This window comes from Oncorhynchus gorbuscha, linkage group LG19, assembly GCF_021184085.1.
Source record: "Oncorhynchus gorbuscha isolate QuinsamMale2020 ecotype Even-year linkage group LG19, OgorEven_v1.0, whole genome shotgun sequence".
Classification (NCBI taxonomy): Eukaryota; Metazoa; Chordata; class Actinopteri; order Salmoniformes; family Salmonidae; genus Oncorhynchus; species Oncorhynchus gorbuscha.
This window is the reverse complement of record NC_060191.1, coordinates 26,870,752-26,892,891: the sequence shown is the minus strand read 5'-3', so window position 1 is coordinate 26,892,891 and position 22,140 is coordinate 26,870,752. Positions and strand designations below refer to the sequence as shown.

The following is a 22,140-nucleotide window of genomic DNA, read 5'->3' as shown; positions in this document are numbered from 1 at the left end:
CAATGCTAGGCCAAGTGCGCACTGCCCTATGGGACGCTGAATCACAGCCAGATGTGATGCAGCCATGATTTGAACCAAGTACCACAGTGATGCCTCTTGCCCTGAGATGCAGTGTCCTAGGCCACTGCGCCGCTCGGGAGACGAGTGAGTGTGAGCTGCCTTGAGCTGGCATCATGTTATTCAACGTAATTGTGTAGAAGACAGGGTGTCTACTGGGGAGGACTATACAACAATATACTAGTAGTAGATTGCTATCTTGGTAAAAAATAAATAAATCAAGGATTAAGGTACTCTTTATAGTGTGTTAGAAAATGAACTTGCTACCAGGGTAAGGGTTATTATATGGGCAGCAGGTAGCCTAGCGATAAGAGCGTTGGGCCAGTAACTGAAAGATTGCTAGATCAAATCCCTGAGCCTACAACGTAAAAAATCTGTCTTTGAGCAAAGCTCTCTAACTCTATTTGCTCCAGGGTGGCTGTTGATAATTTCAGACCCTGGCAGTGACCCCACTATCAAAGGGTGTCCCAGGGGAAGTTGGGATATGCAAAAACAACAACTTTGAAATAGAATTAATGTGCATTCGGAAAGTATTCACCGCCCTTAATTTTTTCCACATTTTGTTACGTTACAGCCTTATTTTAAAATGGATTCCATTGTCCCCCCCCCCCCTCGCCGATCTACACACAACACCCCATAATGAGAAAGCGAACACAGGTTGTTAGACAATTTTGCAAAAAATAAATAAATAAACTGAAATATCACATTTACTTAAGTATTCAGACCCTTAACTCAGTACTTTGTTGAAGCACCTTTGACAGCAATTGCAGCCTTGAGTCTTCTAGGGTATGACGCTACAAGCTTGACACACCTGTAACTGGCGAGTTTCTCCTATTCCTCTCTGCAGATCCTCTCAAGCTCTGTCAGGTTGGATGGGGAGTGTCGCTGCACGCTCTTTTCAGGTCTCTCCAGAGATGTTCAATCGGGTTCAAGTCTGGGCTCTGGCTTGGCCACTCCTGCATTGTCTTGGCTGTGTGCTTAGGGTTGTTGTCCTGTTGAAAGGTGAAACTTTCGCCCCGGTCTGAGGTCCTGAGTGCTCTGGAGCAGGTTTTCATCAAGGATCTCTCTGTACTTTGCTCTGTTCATCTTTCCCTCAATCCTAACTAGTCTCCCAGTCCCTGCTGCTGAAAAGCTCTAGGAAGAGTCTTGGTGGTTCCAAACTTCTTCCATTTAATGAATGATGGAGGCCACTGTGTTCTTGGGGACTTTGAATGCTGCAGAACATTTTTGGTACCCTTCCCCAGATCTGTGCCTCGACACAATCCTGTCTCGGACAATTCCCTTGACCTCACTGTCAAATGTGGGACCTTATATAGACAGGTGTGTGCCTTTCCAAATCATGTCCAATCAATTGAATTTGCTACAGGTGGACTCCATGAAGTTGAAGAAACATCTCAAGGATAATCAATGGAAAAAAGGATGCACCTAGGCTCAATTTCGATTCTCATAGGAAAGGGACTGAATATTTATGTAAATAAGTATTTTTATACATTTGCAAAATGTTCTAAAAACCTGTTTTCGCTTTGTCGTTATGGAGTATTGTGTGTAGATTGATGAGGGAAAATGTATTTAATCAATTTTAGAATAAGGCTGTAATGTAACAACATTTGGAAAAGGTGAAGGGGTCTGAATACTTTCCGAATGCACTGATAAGCACCAAAATAATTATTAGCAGGTGCATGGGGGGAAAAAATATATCCAGTCGTTATGGACCCAGATGAAGGTTGATTGAGACCATTTAGATGTTTTTTTTTATTAGCAGTGTGCTGGATTTTTCCTTTTTTATTTATTAGCCTGACTCTTCATAATAAGAAAATGCCTTTATTTAAGTGCCATAAACAGATTCTTAAAAGCTTGGAGGCGCTTCGGCCTTCATCATGACACCAGAACTTTTGGCATTCGTCGTTCCTATCTCTTGTCATGACAACCTCACCAGTAACTGCCTTGTTCAGGGGAAGAACAACAGCTTTTTACCTTGTCAGCTCAGGGATTCGATCCAGCAACTTTTCAGTTACTGGCCCAACACTCTAACCACTAGGCTACCTACCTATCTATCTACCTGCCTGCCTGATTATAAAAATGACTTGAGATGTTTTTAAGATCAAAGTTAGGTCGAGATATCAGGCCGTAGTTTGTGTAAGTAAAATGTTATTTCATTCAGGCCAGATGTTAGACCTGTTAATTGTTGTAGTACGATACATTATATGATGAGATAAAATATGTTTTGACAAATGTTTTGAAGTATTTGTTATAGGCCATTCCTCACCTCTGAACTCTGTAAGACTTATCTGTCTGTTGGGGTTGGTAACGGCAGTAGGATATGAGAGAACCAAAAAGAGAAAAGATGTGAGGTGCCGGAGGTAGAGGAAGCATAACGCTATATAGAAGCGAGGGAGAGAGAGAGAGAGAGAGGGAGGACAAGTGATATATATATATATATATATATATATATAGAGAGAGAGAGAGAGAGAGAGAGAGAGAGAGAGAGAGAGAGAGAGAGAGAGAGAGAGAGAGAGAGAGAGAGATCGCACCTGAACAGTTAACCCAGAAAAGCAGATGATCATATCTGTGGTCTTTGGTGGAGGTTAAACAGCAAACAGAGAGAGGGGGAAGGGAGGGGGAAGGGAGGGAGGACAGGATCTGTCTGTAAAAAGGTGAAGGAATAATCTTACAGAATTGTCTCCCATTTTAAGGTAGTGGAACTCTGATGCATGCAATTGAATTGTACGCAGTACAAAACATATGAGGGAATGTAAAATCGGACTAAATCATTGTTCCCCATAGAGCTTATCAACATAAGTAATATGAGTATAATTGTTGAACCTTTATGACTTGTATGTAAGGTGTGTATTAGTCATGTCACAAATGTAAGCCAGGGGATTGAATTTCAATGGGACCAGATAGGCCTAGCGCAAAGAGGAGTGTCTCTGGTTTGAGGGCATCAGTTCAGAGAGGGCCTTTACAGTACATTAAAAAGTAATCATGCGATGTCTGTAAAGTGTTGTAAAGTCCAATGGCAATGAAACCATGTCTATTTACCATGGTAGTACGACAGGGTAAATACATTGGGTTGACCGCCATTTCGAAGTTTATCTGAAACGCAATTGTTACCTCTCTTATTCTAGTTCAAGGTTAAGTTAACAGGTTTTACTTTACTGTGAAAGCAAAGCGGGCATACGCTCCAGGACAGCGTGTAACATTTTATGAAGGTGAAATAAATTATTATAAATATTCTGCATTTATTCATGCTAAAAAAAAACATATGTTTTCTCTGTAAAGATAATTGTCTGATTTAGACTACTCGATGGTCTACTACGAGCAGTCATAACAATGATCAATAGTTATTACATCCATACTTTCACATTGTTTACTACAAATCAATGATCACGGAGTGCTATTATACTATATTACATCTAGCATCTTAGTTAACATCCTTTCTATACTTACGTTTGGTGGATAGCATTGAGAGTCCCTCGCCAGTGATCAAGAGCCAGGCAGAAATGTTGATTTTCAGAGAAACAACTTTGCTTTTAAACCTCGTTGCACCTCCCTCACTGCTGATTGGTGTAAAATGAATCGGGAAATGTACAGTTATTGGTCAAATGCGTTAAGGCCAAAGCAGTGACATTTTTAATTGGCTGAAGAAAGGGTGGATTATCTTGGCAAAATGTTTCGCTAGCATGTTAGCGCAGTAACAGCCGGTAATAACAAAATAGGCTACATAATAGTTCATATTTGAACCATTATTATTATATTCATTGTTGTTATCATTATGCCAGTCGTTATTCACCTTACATTGCTTCGCTCGGGCCATAAAATTACAAATGTTTTACTCAGACACAGGTTAGACAGAACATAAATCGGCAGAGAGAAACAAGCAAACTAGAAACACACACAAATACAAATAAGTATGTCTCTTGTTTCATTACATATAGTCAAACAACAGTTTAAACATGAAACTAGGTGCCTGCAGCACATAATTATTGAGTCAGTAAAACTATCAAAACTGACATCAATATATATATATATATATATAAATATAGCCCTTTCCTGTCGTCAAATTATGTTATTCGTATTTTTTATAATTTCATAATTAATAAACATACTTTTTTTATGCCGAAAATCCGCTGTTTCTATGACGAATGGTTTTGTTTTATTTCAGTCTCCTGTGATGCATATAAAGCATAATATTGGGATGCAAACTCAAAATTGAAAAACATTTCAGGTGTCTTCATTTTTTAAGCCGAGGTGTATACATTTGTTTCAAAGTAGATTTGTTCACGACAACCCAGAAACATACAAAGTTACAAAGTTTAACAAAGTATCACATTTAAGAGATTACAATAATGCCCTTAAAAAGCTTAATCAATAAAGCTTACCACTGAAAGAGAAATGGATCTGGCCAATGAATCTGTGGCACTGAACCCTTGAAAAACATTACACCGTATTTAGCAGGATCCATTTTGAAAGCGCATAATCTATCCTTATTCTAATAACTACCATCATGACCATTTTTGGTTATGAAATTGTAATCTTTATCCTACAAACACATGCACAGATTTATAGCCTACATTTCCACACGTGAACAAGTTAATAATTTATAGAAGAATTCATATTTCATGTGACTTGGTTGATTGTTTTTTTTGTTGGTAAAAGCAACACGGTAACGTCACAAAATTGAGTACCTGAATAAGAGCAGTTGAATGTAGACTATATAATTCATTTAAATGACCATTGAACAGCAGGAACTATTGTAGATTGCATCTTGAAATATTTCCACAGATTTGATGCGAATGTACCAGTATGCTACGTATTTAACATTGACCATATAGTTGTGCAATTGTTACTCACAATCAGACATACACCTTGAGTAATGTATTTAATGATATTACATTTCCTACCCAGAGTCACAACTTTTACAAGATAACAGAATTACTTCAATCCTCTTCACAATGACTCTAAACTCAGGTATATAACTCAAAATTCATCATTCATAACAGGCCTTATCCAATTGGTGCCCTGTGTGAGGAGCATCCCTTACACACTTGGTGCCCCGTGTGAGGAGCATCCCTTACACAATTGGTTCCCCGTGTGAGGAGCATCCCTTACACACTTGGTGCCCCATGTGAGGAGCATCCCTTACACAATTGGTTCCCCGTGTGAGGAGCATCCCTTACACAATTGGTGCCCCGTGTGAGGAGCATCCCTTACACACTTGGTGCCCCGTGTGAGGAGCATCCCTTACACACTTGGTGCCCCGTGTGAGGAGCATCCCTTACACACTTGGTGCCCCGTGTGAGGAGCATCCCTTACACAATTGGTTCCCCGTGTGAGGAGCATCCCTTACACACTTGGTGCCCCGTGTGAGGAGCATCCCTTACACACTTGGTGCCCCGTGTGAGGAGCATCCCTTACACAATTGGTTCCCCGTGTGAGGAGCATCCCTTACACACTTGGTGCCCCGTGTGAGGAGCATCCCTTACACAATTGGTTCCCCGTGTGAAGAGCATCCCTTACACACTTGGTGCCCCGTGTGAGGAGCATCCCTTACACAATTGGTTCCCCATGTGAGGAGCATCCCTTACACACTTGGTGCACCGTGTGAGGAGCATCACTTACACAATTGGTTCCCCGCGTGAGGAGCATCCCTTACACACTTGGTGCCCCGTGTGAGGAGCATCCCTTACACAATTGGTGCCCCGTGTGAAGAGCATCCCTTACACAATTGGTGCCTGCCCCGTGTGAGGACAATCTCCTACAGTATGAACCTCATTCCACATTGAGAATCACAACGATCTATTCTAGTAAATCAATGTCAAGTTCGATTCATGTAAAATTCACTGCTAGGCAAATTCTTCGTGGTGCACAATTTCGACAAGAAAGAGTTGAGATAACTGAAATAACTCTGACACAAATGATCAAGTATGACAAACCAATATCAAAAATGTTATTTCAAATACAAAAAATGGCAGAGTCATGCATAATCATTCCTCAACGCTACCTCAACGAAGATTAAAATATATACTAAATGTAATAGAGTGAATGGAAGCTTGATGGCACTTTTCCGTTTCACTCAACAACTATGATTGCATGTTTTACTAAGTTCAATATAAAAAACCCATAGCAATTGCTAGTCCCTTGAATCTAGTGCGTACCCTATTTGATAACTTTTCTTTAAAGCCTAGCAGGTTCTAACCGTTGTCTTGGGTGAAGAAACACCTGTGTGCACTTCCCATGTGCCTCTCCATGCTGTATATACGTAGCTCTGCAGAGAGTGGGATCATGTCTGCACTCAAAACTACAGTAGAACCCCAGAACCCCATATACCACCTGTTAATCTATATGTCCCTAATTACCTGCATTACAAGTTCCTATACATGAAAGTCTTAGAGCTGAAGTCTAGAGATAAACTTGAGATGTGCTCGCGTAACTTGTCCACGTCAAGGCATTTCAAGACACGTCTTGGTAAAGCCTAAACGTCAACAACAACAAGTATCCAACGTTCAATCCAGTTGTTTTTGATTTCCAATAGAATGTCGGCTTTACTGTGTCTTTATGGGAAAGAGAACATGGGCGGCAGGTAGCCTAGCGATTAAGAGTTTTGGGCAAGTAACTGAAAGGTCACTGGTTCAAATCGCTGAGCCGACTAGGTGAAAACTGTCGATGTGCCCTTGAGCAAAAGCACTTAACCCTAATTGCTCCAGTAAGTCGCTCTGGATAAGTGCATCTGCTAAATGACAAAAATAAAACTGTCTAACCATCCAAGACTGTCTTCTAAGTGAAATACATAGGCAAGGACAAAAAGCGTTTCTATCTAGCACTATGACATATGTGTGTTTGACTACAAATGCCTCCATGTTCTTTGGCCATTAAAGCCATTGTTCAACTGAAGAGTTACTTGTACTAGAGAAACACTGCTCAGGTGGTTTGGAGACAAGAACCACAACAAGCACCAAACAAACATGTCACTCACGTCTCATCTCTTTCTGAGGTTTGCATTCTTTCATGCTCTCTTTGTCTGCCGCACTCTGTTCTGAGATGAACTGAAAAAAAAGGGTTGAACACACCCTGTCTCTAAATTATCACCTACTTGGGCCTTCTGGTAGGACTTTAGAACGCTGCATGTATAAAGGCCTTGATAACGGATTTACTAACGCTCTGCGCATCATTAAAGAAGTTAGGCGTGGGAAATCTGTTCGAAAATGTACTGGTTCAAGGACACCATCATCCTCACTCAAAAGATTGGAAAGACTGCAAAACCAGTTCAAAGCTCAAATACACTAAGATATGTTACGCATAGACTCATAGAAATACACACGTTGTCTCAGATTCCAAAACATGTAGTTTGTTGTATTTATGTTTTCTTATGCAGCATGGGAACAAGAAAAGCGTTATAAAAAATGTACCAAAGAATCTCCCGTGGAAAACACCTGAAAGTGAGGACTCCCTCGTTAGTCAGAGACCTAACGATGTGAAGGTGTTGTGCCACACACCACACAAAGTCATTACCGAAAAAGAGACTGAGATATAGTGTGGGGAGAAAAGAGGGGGTGATTGGTTTTTCGAGACATCCCTAATTCCTCTTATGATGTCCCCCTCTTTCCTATACATTGGGTCTCTCTCTCTCTCTCTCTCTCTCTCTCTCTCTCTCTCTCTCTCTCTCTCTCTCTCTCTCTGTCTCTCTCTCTCTCTCTGTGTCTCTCTCTCTCTCTCTCTAACTCATCAGGTGTTTGATGGTCCATTCGGCCGCTGGAGTTCCTGGTTGCGTGTTTGATATGGAAGGCAGTCGAGCTGAGACATGAAGAGAGCTGTGACCAAGACAGATGGGGAGGTACCTGGTACTGTTCCCTTTGCTTTCTGTCACTTTGAATCATACATTAACTCTGTTCTTTTCTCGTGTTTAAAGAAATAACCGTTAAATGTCAGTGGAAAGAGAGGCTAAGAATAACAAAGATGTGACATTTTGTGAAAGGATTGTGAAAACACGTTTTTTTTACCATACACAGTTCGTGTTGGTAAACTTTGTTCAAGGCCTTTTTGAAACCCATATGTTGCGTAACTGCCTCCCTTAGCCCAGAAAGTCTCCATCTTCTCTTTCGGTACCTGTACTATTTATCTGTTTCCCCCTTTCTCTGTCTGTCTTTCTCTACTATCCCAATGGTCTGCATGCTTTGATGTTTTCATGCGGCAAAATGTTTACGATTCTTTTTATTTGCATGAAAACGACGTACTTCAATGTATGAACTTCAATATTCTTACTCCAACTTAATTTATTTTTACAGTTAAGTGTTTAAATAAGGGCAATTCATATCTAATTGTTTGTATTTGAACATATGCGAGAGAGCTTTTAGCTCTCTGCAGGTGAATAAGGAAAGGAAGGTCACGTGACTGAAATATCATAATAATGAAACAATTGGCCAAAATAATTTAGCAAACCACATTGAGCACTTGTTGTGAATCAGGTGCAATTGTATTTTGGTAATCACCATGAAAACTTTGACATAAGCTGACGTATATCTGCCAGAATTAAAAACGACAACCCAAGTGGAAATACAAGAGGGAGGACCAAATGTCAAACACAATATCTCAGTCTTACTTTGAATGGAGAAAACTGATCAACAGAGAGAGAGAGAGAGAGAGAGAGAGAGAGAGAGAGAGAGAGAGAGAGAGAGAGAGAGAGAGAGAGAGAGAGAGAGCTATTAGTCATGTTTATGAAAGTCTGAATGAGGGAATCCTTGTATCTCATTATGAAAAATTATCCCTCGCCTGCACAGTATTGGAAACATGAGAATATTTCTAGGGTGACTCTAACCAAAGGAAGCACCTGCCTCAGCCTGAATGGGTGTTCTCTATTTTTTTAATGCACCTGCAAGAGAGGACCAAATACAGATGTAGTTGACAACAAAATATGTATGTTAAGACTGTCTTACTTTACTTGAACAGGTTTTTTTTCTTTTGTGTTCATAGGCATCCATCAATTCCTTTAATAGGCCAGAGTTGTCAGTAGTGTTCTTCAGTACTCAAGTATACAATACGTGTCGTAACAGTAAACTACACCAGTAGCTTAAGCTGCGTACGTTTCCAATGACTGAAACCAGACTGAAACCAGTACAGGTTAATGTTACTGTAATAGACTTTACAACACTACAGTTTATGATACTATAGCGTTGAATGTATTCACAATCAAGTCATACTTTAAATCCATAGAATAATGTGCATTTACTCACTACACAGGGTTAATGTGCAAATCCATATACAATGTACACCATTTGAAAAATAGTGCTTTGTGAAAAGTACATCTCTGTTTGAGTATACTATTGTGAATTACATTTGCTGGGATTTGTAGCCTTGGGGATAAACGCGACTGGATTGAAGACTGCACCAATTTGAGTATTCTACATCCATCGTAACATTTTATAATAATGAATTTTAAGGTCTGCCTAAATTGCTTATCTTCATTGTTACACAATAATTTGACTATGAAGTAAATAGATGTGCAGAACTTTCTGTTCTTGATCTATACTGTATATGCCTATAGGTATTTGTAAATATATGTCAACAAATTACATGAATTGGTGACATATCATGATTTACAACCAAGTAATAGTTTATTAGCTATTTAGCGAATCTTTAAATAAAGTGTTACAGATACAATCCACTAACGTGTTTTGAGCTTGACTAAATATCGGCTGACCGGATTATAGATATTCAATTGTAGTAGATACTGTGTATGCATTGCAACTGAATACCTATCGTTTTGGCTGCTTTTTAATATTATCAGCACACGCTGGGATGTGTCCTGTTGTTCAATGGACATTTAAATGAATGATATACCCACCTAATGAATGATCTGTTTTCATTTGACTTTTAGTAAACAATCGTATAAATGTATATCTTGAAAATATCATGTTGATCTCACGGACGGTCCTTTCCCGGCTTCCATTTGGATTGAAACACAAACGTAAGATTGTGACCGTGACGGATTGGGAATTACTGTCATGTTTTGTCATTGATTATCATGTCTTGTCCCTGTGCTTCCCCTTCTATTCGTTTCCCTCTGCTGGTCTTATTAGGTTCTTTCCCTCTTTCTATCCCTCTCTCTCCCCCTCCCTCTCTCACTCTCCCGCTCTCTCTTCTCTCTATCGTTCCGTTCCTGCTCCCAGCTGTTCCTATTCCCCTAATCAATCATTTAGTCTTCCCACACCTGTTCCCGATCCTTTTCCCTGATTAGAGTCCCTATTTCTCTCCTTGTTTTCCGTTCCTGCCCTGTCGGATCCTTGTCTAGAATTCACCGTGCTGTGTTTGTGTATCGCCCTGTCGTGTCGTGTTTCCCTCAGATGCTGCGTGGTGAGCAGGTGTCTGAGTCTGTTTGGTTCAAGTGCCTTCCCGAGGCAACCGGCTGTTCAAGATCGAGTCTCCAGTCGGCTCTCGTCATTTCGAGTGAAAGTTGTGTTTTTTGATTGTATTTTACTTTACTGGATTAAAGACTCTGTTTTCGCCAAGTCGCTTTTGGGTCCTCATTTACCTGCATGACAGAAGGATCCGACCAAGGAATGGACCCAGCGACTACAGACGCTCGTAACACTGCCGTCGAGATCCAAGGAGCCATGCTCGGCAGACACGAGCAGGAATTGTCTGCTGCTCGCCATGCCGTGGAGAACCTGGCCGCTCAGGTTTCCGACCTCTCTGGACAGTTCCAGAGTCTTCGTCTCGTGCCACCTGTTACTTCCTGGCCTGCCGAGCCTCCAGAACCTAGGGTTAATAACCCACCTTGCTACTCCGGGCAGCCCACTGAGTGCCGCTCCTTTCTCACCCAGTGTGAGATTGTGTTCTCTCTCCAACCCAACACATACTCTAGAGAGAGAGCTCGGGTTGCTTACGTCATTTCACTCCTTACTGGCCGGGCTCGAGAGTGGGGCACAGCTATCTGGGAGGCAAGGGCTGATTGCTCTAACAAATACCAGAACTTTAAAGAGGAGATGATTCGGGTTTTTGACCGTTCAGTTTTTGGTAGGGAGGCTTCTAGGGCCCTGGCTTCCCTATGCCAAGGTGATCGATCCATAACGGATTACTCTATTGAGTTTCGCACTCTTGCTGCCTCTAGTGAGTGGAACGAGCCGGCGCTGCTCGCTCGTTTTCTGGAGGGACTCCACGCAGTGGTTAAGGATGAGAATCTCTCCCGGGAGGTTCCTTCAGATGTGGACTCTTTGATTGCTCTCGCCATCCGCATAGAACGACGGGTAGATCTTCGTCACCGGGCTCGTGGAAGAGAGCTCGCATCAACGGTGTTTCCCTGCTCCGCATCGCAACCATCTCCCTCCTCTGGCTCAGAGACTGAGCCCATGCAGCTGGGAGGGATTCGCATCTCGACTAAGGAGAGGGAACGGAGGATCACCAGCCGCCTGTGCCTCTATTGCGGAGTTGCTGGACATTTTGTTAATTCATGTCCAGTAAAAGCCAGAGCTCATCAGTAAGCGGAGGGCTACAGGTGAGCGCAACTACTCAAGTCTCTCCATCAAAATCCTGTACTACTTTGTCGGTCCATCTACGCTGGACCAGTTCGGGTGCTACATGCAGTGCCTTGATAGACTCTGGGGCTGAGGGTTGTTTCATGGACGAAGCATGGGTTCGGAAACATGACATTCCTTTCAGAGAGTTAGAGAAGCCAACGCCCATGTTCGCCTTAGATGGTAGTCATCTTCCCAGTATCAGATTTGAGACACTACCTTTAACCCTCACAGTATCTGGTAACCACAGTGAGACTATTTCTTTTTTGATTTTTCGTTCACCTTTTACACCTGTTGTTTTGGGTCATCCCTGGCTAGTATGTCATAATCCTTCTATTAATTGGTCTAGTAATTCTATCCTATCCTGGAACGTTTCTTGTCATGTGAAGTGTTTAATGTCTGCCATCCCTCCCGTTTCTTCTGTCCCTACTTCTCAGGAGGAACCTGGCGATTTGACAGGAGTGCCGGAGGAATATCATGATCTGCGCACGGTCTTCAGTCGGTCCCGAGCCAACTCCCTTCCTCCTCACCGGTCGTATGATTGTAGTATTGATCTCCTTCCGGGGACCACTCCTCCTCGGGGTAGACTATACTCTCTGTCGGCTCCCGAACGTAAGGCTCTCGAGGATTATTTATCTGTTTCTCTTGACACCGGTACCATAGTGCCTTCTTCCTCTCCGGCCGGGGCGGGGTTCTTTTTTGTTAAGAAGAAGGACGGTACTCTGCGCCCCTGCGTGGATTATCGAGGGCTGAATGACATAACGGTTAAGAATCGTTATCCGCTTCCCCTTATGTCATCAGCCTTCGAGATTCTGCAGGGAGCCAGGTGCTTTACTAAGTTGGACCTTCGTAACGCTTACCATCTCGTGCGCATCAGAGAGGGGGACGAGTGGAAAACGGCGTTTAACACTCCGTTAGGGCATTTTGAGTACCGGGTTCTGCCGTTTGGTCTCGCCAATGCGCCAGCTGTTTTTCAGGCATTAGTTAATGATGTTCTGAGAGACATGCTGAACATCTTTGTTTTTGTCTATCTTGACGATATCCTGATTTTTTCACCGTCACTCGAGATTCATGTTCAGCACGTTCGACGTGTTCTACAGCGCCTTTTAGAGAATTGTCTCTACGTAAAGGCTGAGAAGTGCTCTTTTCATGTCTCCTCCGTTACTTTTCTCGGTTCCGTTATTTCCGCTGAAGGCATTCAGATGGATTCCGCTAAGGTCCAAGCTGTCAGTGATTGGCCCGTTCCAAGGTCACGTGTCGAGTTGCAGCGCTTTTTAGGTTTCGCTAATTTCTATCGGCGTTTCATTCGTAATTTCGGTCAAGTTGCTGCCCCTCTCACAGCTCTTACTTCTGTCAAGACGTGTTTTAAGTGGTCCGGTTCCGCCCAGGGAGCTTTTGATCTTCTAAAAGAACGTTTTACGTCCGCTCCTATCCTCGTTACTCCTGACGTCACTAGACAATTCATTGTCGAGGTTGACGCTTCAGAGGTAGGCGTGGGAGCCATTCTATCCCAGCGCTTCCAGTCTGACGATAAGGTTCATCCTTGCGCTTATTTTTCTCATCGCCTGTCGCCATCTGAGCGCAACTATGATGTGGGTAACCGTGAACTGCTCGCCATCCGCTAGCCCTAGGCGAATGGCGACAGTGGTTGGAGGGGGCGACCGTTCCTTTTGTCGTTTGGACAGACCATAAGAACCTTGAGTACATCCGTTCTGCCAAATGACTTAATGCCCGTCAAGCTCGTTGGGCGTTGTTTTTCGCTCGTTTCGAGTTTGTGATTTCTTACCGTCCGGGTAGCAAGAACACCAAGCCTGATGCCTTATCCCGTCTGTTTAGTTCTTCTGTGGCTTCTACTGATCCCGAGGGGATTCTTCCTTATGGGCGTGTTGTCGGGTTGACAGTCTGGGGAATTGAAAGACAGGTTAAGCAAGCACTCACGCACACTGCGTCGCCGCGCGCTTGTCCTAGTAACCTCCTTTTCGTTCCTGTTTCCACTCGTCTGGCTGTTCTTCAGTGGGCTCACTCTGCCAAGTTAGCTGGTCATCCCGGTGTTCGAGGCACTCTTGCGTCTATTCGCCAGCGCTTTTGGTGGCCGACTCAGGAGCGTGACACGCGCCGTTTCGTGGCTGCTTGTTCGGACTGCGCGCAGACTAAGTCGGGTAACTCTCCTCCTGCCGGTCGTCTCAGACCGCTCCCCATTCCTTCTCGACCATGGTCTCACATCGCCCTAGACTTCATTACCGGTCTGCCTTTGTCTGCGGGGAAGACTGTGATTCTTACGGTTGTCGATAGGTTCTCTAAGGCGGCACATTTCATTCCCCTCGCTAAACTTCCTTCCGCTAAGGAGACGGCACAAATCATTATCGAGAATGTGTTCAGAATTCATGGCCTCCCGTTAGACGCCGTTTCAGACAGAGGCCCGCAATTCACGTCACAGTTTTGGAGAGAGTTCTGTCGTTTGATTGGTGCGTCCGTCAGTCTCTCTTCCGGGTTTCATCCCCAGTCTAACGGTCAAGCAGAGAGGGCCAATCAGACGATTGGTCGCATACTACGCAGCCTTTCTTTCAGAAACCCTGCGTCTTGGGCAGAACAGCTCCCCTGGGCAGAATACGCTCACAACTCGCTTCCTTCGTCTGCTACCGGGTTATCTCCGTTTCAGAGTAGTCTGGGTTACCAGCCTCCTCTGTTCTCATCCCAGCTTGCCGAGTCCAGCGTTCCCTCCGCTCAAGCGTTTGTCCAACGTTGTGAGCGCACCTGGAGGAGGGTGAGGTCTGCACTTTGCCGTTACAGGGCACAGACTGTGAGAGCCGCCAATAAACGCAGGATTAAGAGTCCAAGGTATTGTTGCGGCCAGAGAGTGTGGCTTTCCACTCGCAACCTTCCTCTTACGACAGCTTCTCGTAAGTTGACTCCGCGGTTCATTGGTCCGTTCCGTGTCTCCCAGGTCGTCAATCCTGTCGCTGTGCGACTGCTTCTTCCGCGACATCTTCGTCGCGTCCATCCTGTCTTCCATGTCTCCTGTGTCAAGCCCTTTCTTCGCACCCCCGTTCGTCTTCCCTCTCCCCCTCCCGTCCTTGTCGAGAGCGCACCTATTTACAAGGTACATAAGATCATGGACATGCGTTCTCGGGGACGGGGTCACCAATACTTAGTGGATTGGGAGGGTTACGGTCCTGAGGAGAGGAGTTGGGTTCCGTCTCGGGACGTGCTGGACCGTTCACTCATTGATGATTTCCTCCGTTGCCGCCAGGATTCCTCCTCGAGTGCGCCAGGAGGCGCTCGGTGAGTGGGGGGGTACTGTCATGTTTTGTCATTGATTATCATGTCTTGTCCCTGTGCTTCCCCTTCTATTCGTTTCCCTCTGCTGGTCTTATTAGGTTCTTTCCCTCTTTCTATCCCTCTCTCTCCCCCTCCCTCTCTCACTCTCCCGCTCTCTCTTCTCTCTATCGTTCCGTTCCTGCTCCCAGCTGTTCCTATTCCCCTAATCAATCATTTAGTCTTCCCACACCTGTTCCCGATCCTTTTCCCTGATTAGAGTCCCTATTTCTCTCCTTGTTTTCCGTTCCTGCCCTGTCGGATCCTTGTCTAGAATTCACCGTGCTGTGTTTGTGTATCGCCCTGTCGTGTCGTGTTTCCCTCAGATGCAGCGTGGTGAGCAGGTGTCTGAGTCTGTTTGGTTCAAGTGCCTTCCCGAGGCAACCGGCTGTTCAAGATCGAGTCTCCAGTCGGCTCTCGTCATTTCGAGTGAAAGTTGTGTTTTTTGATTGTATTTTACTTTACTGGATTAAAGACTCTGTTTTCGCCAAGTCGCTTTTGGGTCCTCATTTACCTGCATGACAATTACCTTGGACAGGCACATGACTATCGTGTTGTGTTCGTTCACATGACCGTCCTCATGTTCCTTAACATTTGAAATAAACCTTTTTAGTGATCGAGTTTGCGGACCGTCCATAGTAGGCCTAACCATTCTTTCCCAAAGGATAGTGAAAAATACTACCCTTCAGGGTTGGGCTCAATTCCATTTCAATTCTGTCAATTCAGGAAGTAAACTGACATTCCAATCCAATTCCAATTTGACTCAACGCTTCTCTATGTGACTGCATTCAAATTGAATTGACCTCAACCCTGCTATCCGTGCTACTTGCATCACTGCTACTTGTTTCCCGAATGATAAAGAGGGACCTACTGGTGAACCGTATCCAATTCCTACTTGACCGCAGCTAAAGTCTGTGCCAGACTACCAGAAAGACAATTCAAACAGCTTTAGGTGGGACATGACTCAAAGACGTTCATGTATCATGTCTCTCTTGCCACAGCTGCTGATGTTTCCTTGGCCTCGGCCCTCATCAAAAGACAGAACTCGCTCCTCGGCAATACTGAGCTGTACATATATGCAAAGGCCTACATTACACCTTACAAATACTTAGAACTTTACCACCTCCAGTGCCGTTGTAAACTTCATTTCCTGATCGTGGATATTATATTAAATCTCCTCCTTTGTGGGTCTTAATATTGAAATAAATCGCGGTTACAGCAGGTAGAGTGTAGGAATTAATGTCAACATCAAAGCTCTTCACTTTCACTCTGGACACACACGGGTAACTTCTGGGAATAATTAAGTGCTTCAACAATAAAAGTAAACGGGTACCGGTGGTAATAATGACTCAATATAGAATCAGAATCAAAGTACTCTACAACAACCTAGGCTACTACACTATTGCTACAAGTACATGTTTTACCAAATACGTATGGCATACCCAATGCAAATGTTACTGCGATCCCATACTGCTATTGCAAACACACTTGTTGTTGTTCCAGCGGCCCTGGGCTAGAGTACGACCTAATCAGAGATAGATATACCAAGTTGACTTCTCTGCATACAATGTACGCTAAACAATAGTCACACTCATTAGTGTACTTACTCACACCACCAAGCACTGACTTCATAGCAATCATACAATTTACACCAAATAGCATCTGGCCAGCCATCACCCAATACTGTCAAAGTGCCTGAAAAAGACACTATTCAACATGTTATTTCATTACAACTCTGGGTGCATCTAAGGAGAATTGTTTTAATCACTATTGTAGCAAATGGCCTCCCAGCCCGTAGGCAGACCAGCATACCACCGCTCCCTTTTGGGGGGGGGGGGGGGGGGGGGTCGTAAAAGGCCCACCCAGGCAAGGTCTGTTACACAGTCCCCTTCATTTGGGAGAACGTGTCCCCACGCTTCACTATACCAAAACCCTCTCCGATGGCTCCCAAGGCAACATCCCACCATTGTTGGAATTTTTGCAGACGGCAACAATGTAATGCCCCTCGCGTGTCTCAAACCCAGGTCTTCCAGCCTGTAGGCAAGACCTGCAAACCACTACCTTCAATAAGAGTTAAGCCCTTTTGGGGGGGATTGTAGCAGGCCTATCTAGGCAAGGTTTGCTACGGTATATACTACATAACCTGCTGTTGGAAATAGCCTACATACACTCAAACCGTTATTGTCAATAATCCATTATATCTTCCAATATGTGGTTCCAGCAGTTACGGTAGGGACACAAAGCATACTACTATCTAAGCCCCTGCACTTGAAAACAATATATACATGTACTGTATCTCAGGCAGTTGCCCAGCCTACAGCTGGTCATGTGAGTGGAAAGACCATACACTCGTTTACAGTTACGTCAGGATCATATTGCGAAATATCAGCAGGTATTTCACAAATCTGTTTTTGTTGTCGTTCTAAAACCTCCCTGCAACACGCACGATTCCACTAACATTGTATTATTAGAACCTGTGTCCTTTTGTCATGGTGTCAGTTCTCCAAACCCCATTGGGTACCACGAGAGAATATATGATTGATTAACGTTCATATGGCTCTGGGTACTACTCATCCATAGCTATGGATCCCTTTAGTCCAATGTCAATACTATTCATAGTACTGGCACAGTGAATGAACTTTTGTGTTTTCCTAGATAATTTGCTTCTACATTATCCTCAGTCTGACAAATCCATCTTTATCATAAGTGTGAAAAATACATGTAGTAACACTGTACTCACCAGTCTGATGCTCCCGGTGCAGAGATGAGATCAGGTCTGACATCACTCAGACTGTACACACTGTTACACACAGGGAGACAGGAAGCTAGACTGCACTATATGATCCTCGCTGATCCTCTCACTGGTGCCTTCTGTGTCACATACACACACAGACACACAGGCACACACACACATACAGACACACATACAGACACACACACACACACACACACACACACACACACACACACACACACACACACACACACACACACACACACACACACACACACACACACACACACACACACACACACACACACACACACACACACACACACACACACACACACACACACACACACACACACAGGCACACACACACACAGGCACACACACACACACACACAGGCACACACACAGGCACACACACAGGCACACACACACACACACAGGCACACACACACACACACACACACACGCACAGGCACACACACACACACACAGGTGCGCGTACACACACACAGCAGTGTAAAGTACTTAAGTACTTTACTTTACTATTTATATTTTTGACAACTTTTACTTTTACTTCACTACATTTTCCCTGACACCCAACAGTACTATTTACATTTTGAATGCTTAACAGGACAATGGTCCACTTATTGCGACAACAGCCCTGGTCATCTCTATTGCCTCTGATCTGGCGGACTCAATAAACACAAATGCTTCATTTGTAAATGATTGTCTGAGTGTTGGAGTGTGCTCCTGGCTATCTGTAAATGTCAAAAAACAAGAACTTGGTGCCCTCTGCTTCAATTAATATAAGGAATTTGAAATGATTTATACTTTTACTTTTGTTACTTAAAGTATATTTTAGCAATTACATTTCCTTTTTAAAATTATGTATATATTATTCTACTTTTGACACTCAATCCTTAAGAGCACCCGTGCATCAATCTAACTATCAATCTAAGTAAAAAAAAAATTAAACATCAAAAACATTAAGCTAGAGATGCATGGGGCTGCGTCTGAATCCACCACATCCGCCTATGTCGGCCTTCCACATCTGCGGTGGAATGTAGCCGAGCTACAGCAGTGTTTGTGAGACCACGAGACATCACAGAAACGTGTGTAGCGTCCGAGCGGTTTAGTCTACAAACACTATATGGAAAGGGGGGAGACTCTAACGAACACAATGGTGTTCTCAGTTTTGCTCTAGGACCCCCACAAGTGTCACGGGACTCGTCTGAAGGTCATCCATACAAATGAATGGAAGTTTGGAGGTTTGGAGATTTTTGTGCCAACAAAAATAAGGGGTTAAATATTTGTCCAAAAAAACGAATATATTTATTTTTTGACACTTATGAATGTGTTATTCAAAGTGTTTCTATGGGCTATAGTAGTAAAGGTCAAATGCAATATTTTATGAAATAATACAAACAGAATAGATTCAGAATCAGAATAGAATTAGAATCATTTTTGATACCTAAAGGGGTCCTTAAATTCGAAACGATCAATGCTATGACCATCTTAAAAACAAGTGCATATGTCAGCTTAGACTTGAATTTAATAGACTTTTTCTAATACTTTTAGACTTTTGCTCAAGTAGTATTTTACTGGGTGACTTTCACTTTTACTTGAGTCCTTTTCTATTAAAGGTATCTTTACTTTTATTCAAGTATGACCATTTGGGCACCTTTTTTCACACACACACACTGTTTTTTCCTTTATTGGACTCACAACTCCAAGACGTCACTCGACATGGTTGGAGTCTACGTTGTCACTGACAGCTGTCTGCACTCCACTGCGCCAGTTGGTGAAACGCAACCACTGACAACGCCACTAGAATGTATGTAGTAGGAGGCTGAAGTACGTGTTCAAAAAGACTCATGTAAAACGTATACTCATTCAAAGTGAGACGAGACTCAGAGGTGCATATTATGTTTGAAATCAAACCTCCCCCAAAAATCAAATGCTTTATATGATCTGTATTCCTTTCAACAAGAAAACACTTTAATTTAACAGGTATATCAATTCATAACATAACAAGCGGGTATTTTAAAAAAGTAGCCATGAAAGTTGACAAAATTGTAACGTCTGTAAATATGCCACGCTGAACAATATCACAGCAAGAATCATTGCAAAATCATTCTAAAACCGTACAGTGTAAGTCACAGGCTTTGTGTGAAAATGAATGGTCATTGAAAATGATCGAAGCACAAAGATGCACTGCAGTAGAGGATGCTCTGACAATGCGGAAAAGACGTCAGATGACATTCAACAACATATAGGTAAGAATAACAGTGTTTGTTTCTTCCTTCAACATGTGATTTTCAGTTTATATCATTTCATCATTCATATTTTTGAAACGGACATAAGCCCATTTACATTACCCCCCCCCCCCTCTCTCCCTTGTATCTCACAAACTGTATAAAACTACTTTTCTCTCTCTCGATCATTCTTCCATCCACCCTGTGTCGTCAAGCAATCATGTTCCAGCCCATAATACTCCGCTCCATCAGCGCTGTTGCCGTGGTCCAGCCGAAGGCTTCTCTCTCTGCGTCCTCCGGGGTGGACCCTCTAGTGTGCTGTGAAATACATGTGTTACAACATTAAACTAGACGATGTATCACTAACTACTTTATATTACATAGTTCCATGTATTTGAAGTATTATTTCCATAGCCGGCAAACCTGATTCAACATGTAAACTAATCATCAAGCACTTGGATAGGCAAATCAGGTGAGCTAGTTCAGAGCTACAACAAATTGTAAAGGGGGAGGGTTTGAAAACCACTGGTCTACGTGACTGTTCAGGAATACACCGTGTGCAGAAATTCAGAAATTAATCTATGATTCTACTAGATATAGCAATAGAGTAGCTACCGGTTACACTGGCAGTAGTCGTTGGACTTCAGGGGCACTCTGATGTTCTTCATCTTCCGGTCTCTTCTCTGAGGGAGAAAAACATGTATTGTCTTTCTCGTTCATTTGCTGTTAAGCACTCACTCCACCTGAACGTAACTAAATCAATAATGAATTGGGTTATAGACATAGCTGTGGGAAGTATGGGTGCTGAGTGTGTTGCAGTACCCACTGTAAAAATCAGAATTTAAAAAAATATATTAATAATAATATACTGTCTTTTCTCACAACTGCAGTGCACTAGGCCTTTACTAGTCCTGTATTAGCAGATCGATACAGCTTTCTATTGCGCTGACAATATATATTTTTTAAAGTATATATTGATCTACATATGCTTATAGATCACCTTGGTTTATAAGTCTCCTCACCTTCATTCTTTTGTTCCTGCGGTGCAGGAGAACAATGGTCACCAGGAGTAAGAGCCCCACCAGGCATCCTGCTCCCACTGCCACCCACACCCACAGGCTTAAGCCCAGCATGGGCACCCCCTCAATGGGCTGCTGGCTGCCTTTGGTACCTGAGAGACACACAACCAGGGAGCACCTCAGTGAAGACCTCGGAAGTGGCAACTCACCCTCGAAATCGTCGTATTGACGTCAATGCACGGTTGACTCGAAATTTGTCAGTTCACCCTTGTGGAGATAGAATTTACCATAGTTGCTTTTGTGAATAATTGATTTTATTGAATCACTTTAGATTAATGAGAAACAATACCGTTTTACTTTTTGTAACAACCCCTCCTCCCGTCCTGAATTGAGCAATGTTAAGGAGAGATTGAATAAAGTAGGAGCTTCCAATACCTTTACCATGTGGAAAATGAAACAATGAATCAGTAGTCAGTGTTCATAAAGTAGTGATACTCACAGTGATGGCAAGTAGTCACTGTGTTTACATCAGAGTTAGGTCCACTGTGCCCCTTCCCATCATCTTGCCCCTTGTTTGGCAACAAACCTTTGAGAGAAAAGACAAAAGCATTGTTATATTCATTACTGCCATGATTGTATTGGGGATGCTACCACCTATTACCTACTTCTCACGTTGATGGTCTGAGTCTCTTTGTGTGTCTTCTCATCCTGAGTAATCTGACATGTCCATTCTCCTGTGTCTGACAGGGCCACAGAGCTGAAAGAGACATTCCTAGAGCCAGGTCGTCCAGGGGCCCCTTCCACCTTTCCACCTGGACTAACCCACTCCACACTGGGCAAGGGATCCACTCCTGTCACCTGGCACTCGAGGATAGCATTGTTGCCTTCGTTGAGTTCATTGGAGGGGTGGACCTTGACTGGTTCAGACAGGGGAGGGGGGAGAGGGAGAAGGAGGAAGGGAGAGGGAGGAAGGGAGAGGGAAAATAAAGAGGGAGGGGTAGAGTATGAAAAGAAAGCGAGGAGGAAAAGATAGGAAGGGAAGAGGACAGAGGGAGAAATGTCTAAGGGGAACACAGAAGCTTTTGCCACATGAATTCTGACATTAGAATTGACCTCTGGTGCAGATCTGGGTTCAAATACAATTTTAAATCTTTTAAATGCTTTGAGTATTTGCTTTAGCCTGCCTTGAGTGCTAAGTGGATTAGGATTGCACTTTTGAGACGTTTCTATTGGTTCCATTGCAACATGGAAGC

The 22,140-nt window shown here is 43.3% G+C and overlaps 2 protein-coding genes across 5 annotated transcripts in view; both read right to left on the bottom strand.

The window, feature by feature from the left end:
• The window catches only part of LOC124005545, a 29,319-nt gene extending 11,626 nt beyond the window's left edge, over positions 1–17,693 (bottom strand). The window contains 1 exon segment of the mRNA XM_046314918.1: positions 17,620–17,693. The gene's annotated coding sequence lies outside the window, so the exon portion shown is untranslated.
• Positions 17,694–20,006: 2,313 nt separating this feature from the next.
• The window catches only part of LOC124005732, a 7,238-nt gene continuing 5,104 nt past the window's right edge, over positions 20,007–22,140 (bottom strand). For 3 of the 4 annotated variants that reach the window (XM_046315233.1, XM_046315235.1, XM_046315234.1), the window contains exons 6-10: positions 21,553–21,804; positions 21,387–21,473; positions 20,891–21,039; positions 20,484–20,551; positions 20,007–20,186 (exon numbers count right to left, since the gene is read on the bottom strand). In XM_046315233.1, coding sequence (XP_046171189.1) covers positions 20,117–20,186; positions 20,484–20,551; positions 20,891–21,039; positions 21,387–21,473; positions 21,553–21,804 — 626 coding nt within the window. In that variant the 3' untranslated portion in view covers positions 20,007–20,116. Of the gene's footprint in view, positions 20,187–20,483; positions 20,552–20,868; positions 21,040–21,386; positions 21,474–21,552; positions 21,805–22,140 lie in introns of all 4 variants that reach the window. The other variant, XM_046315237.1, reaches the window with a different exon arrangement.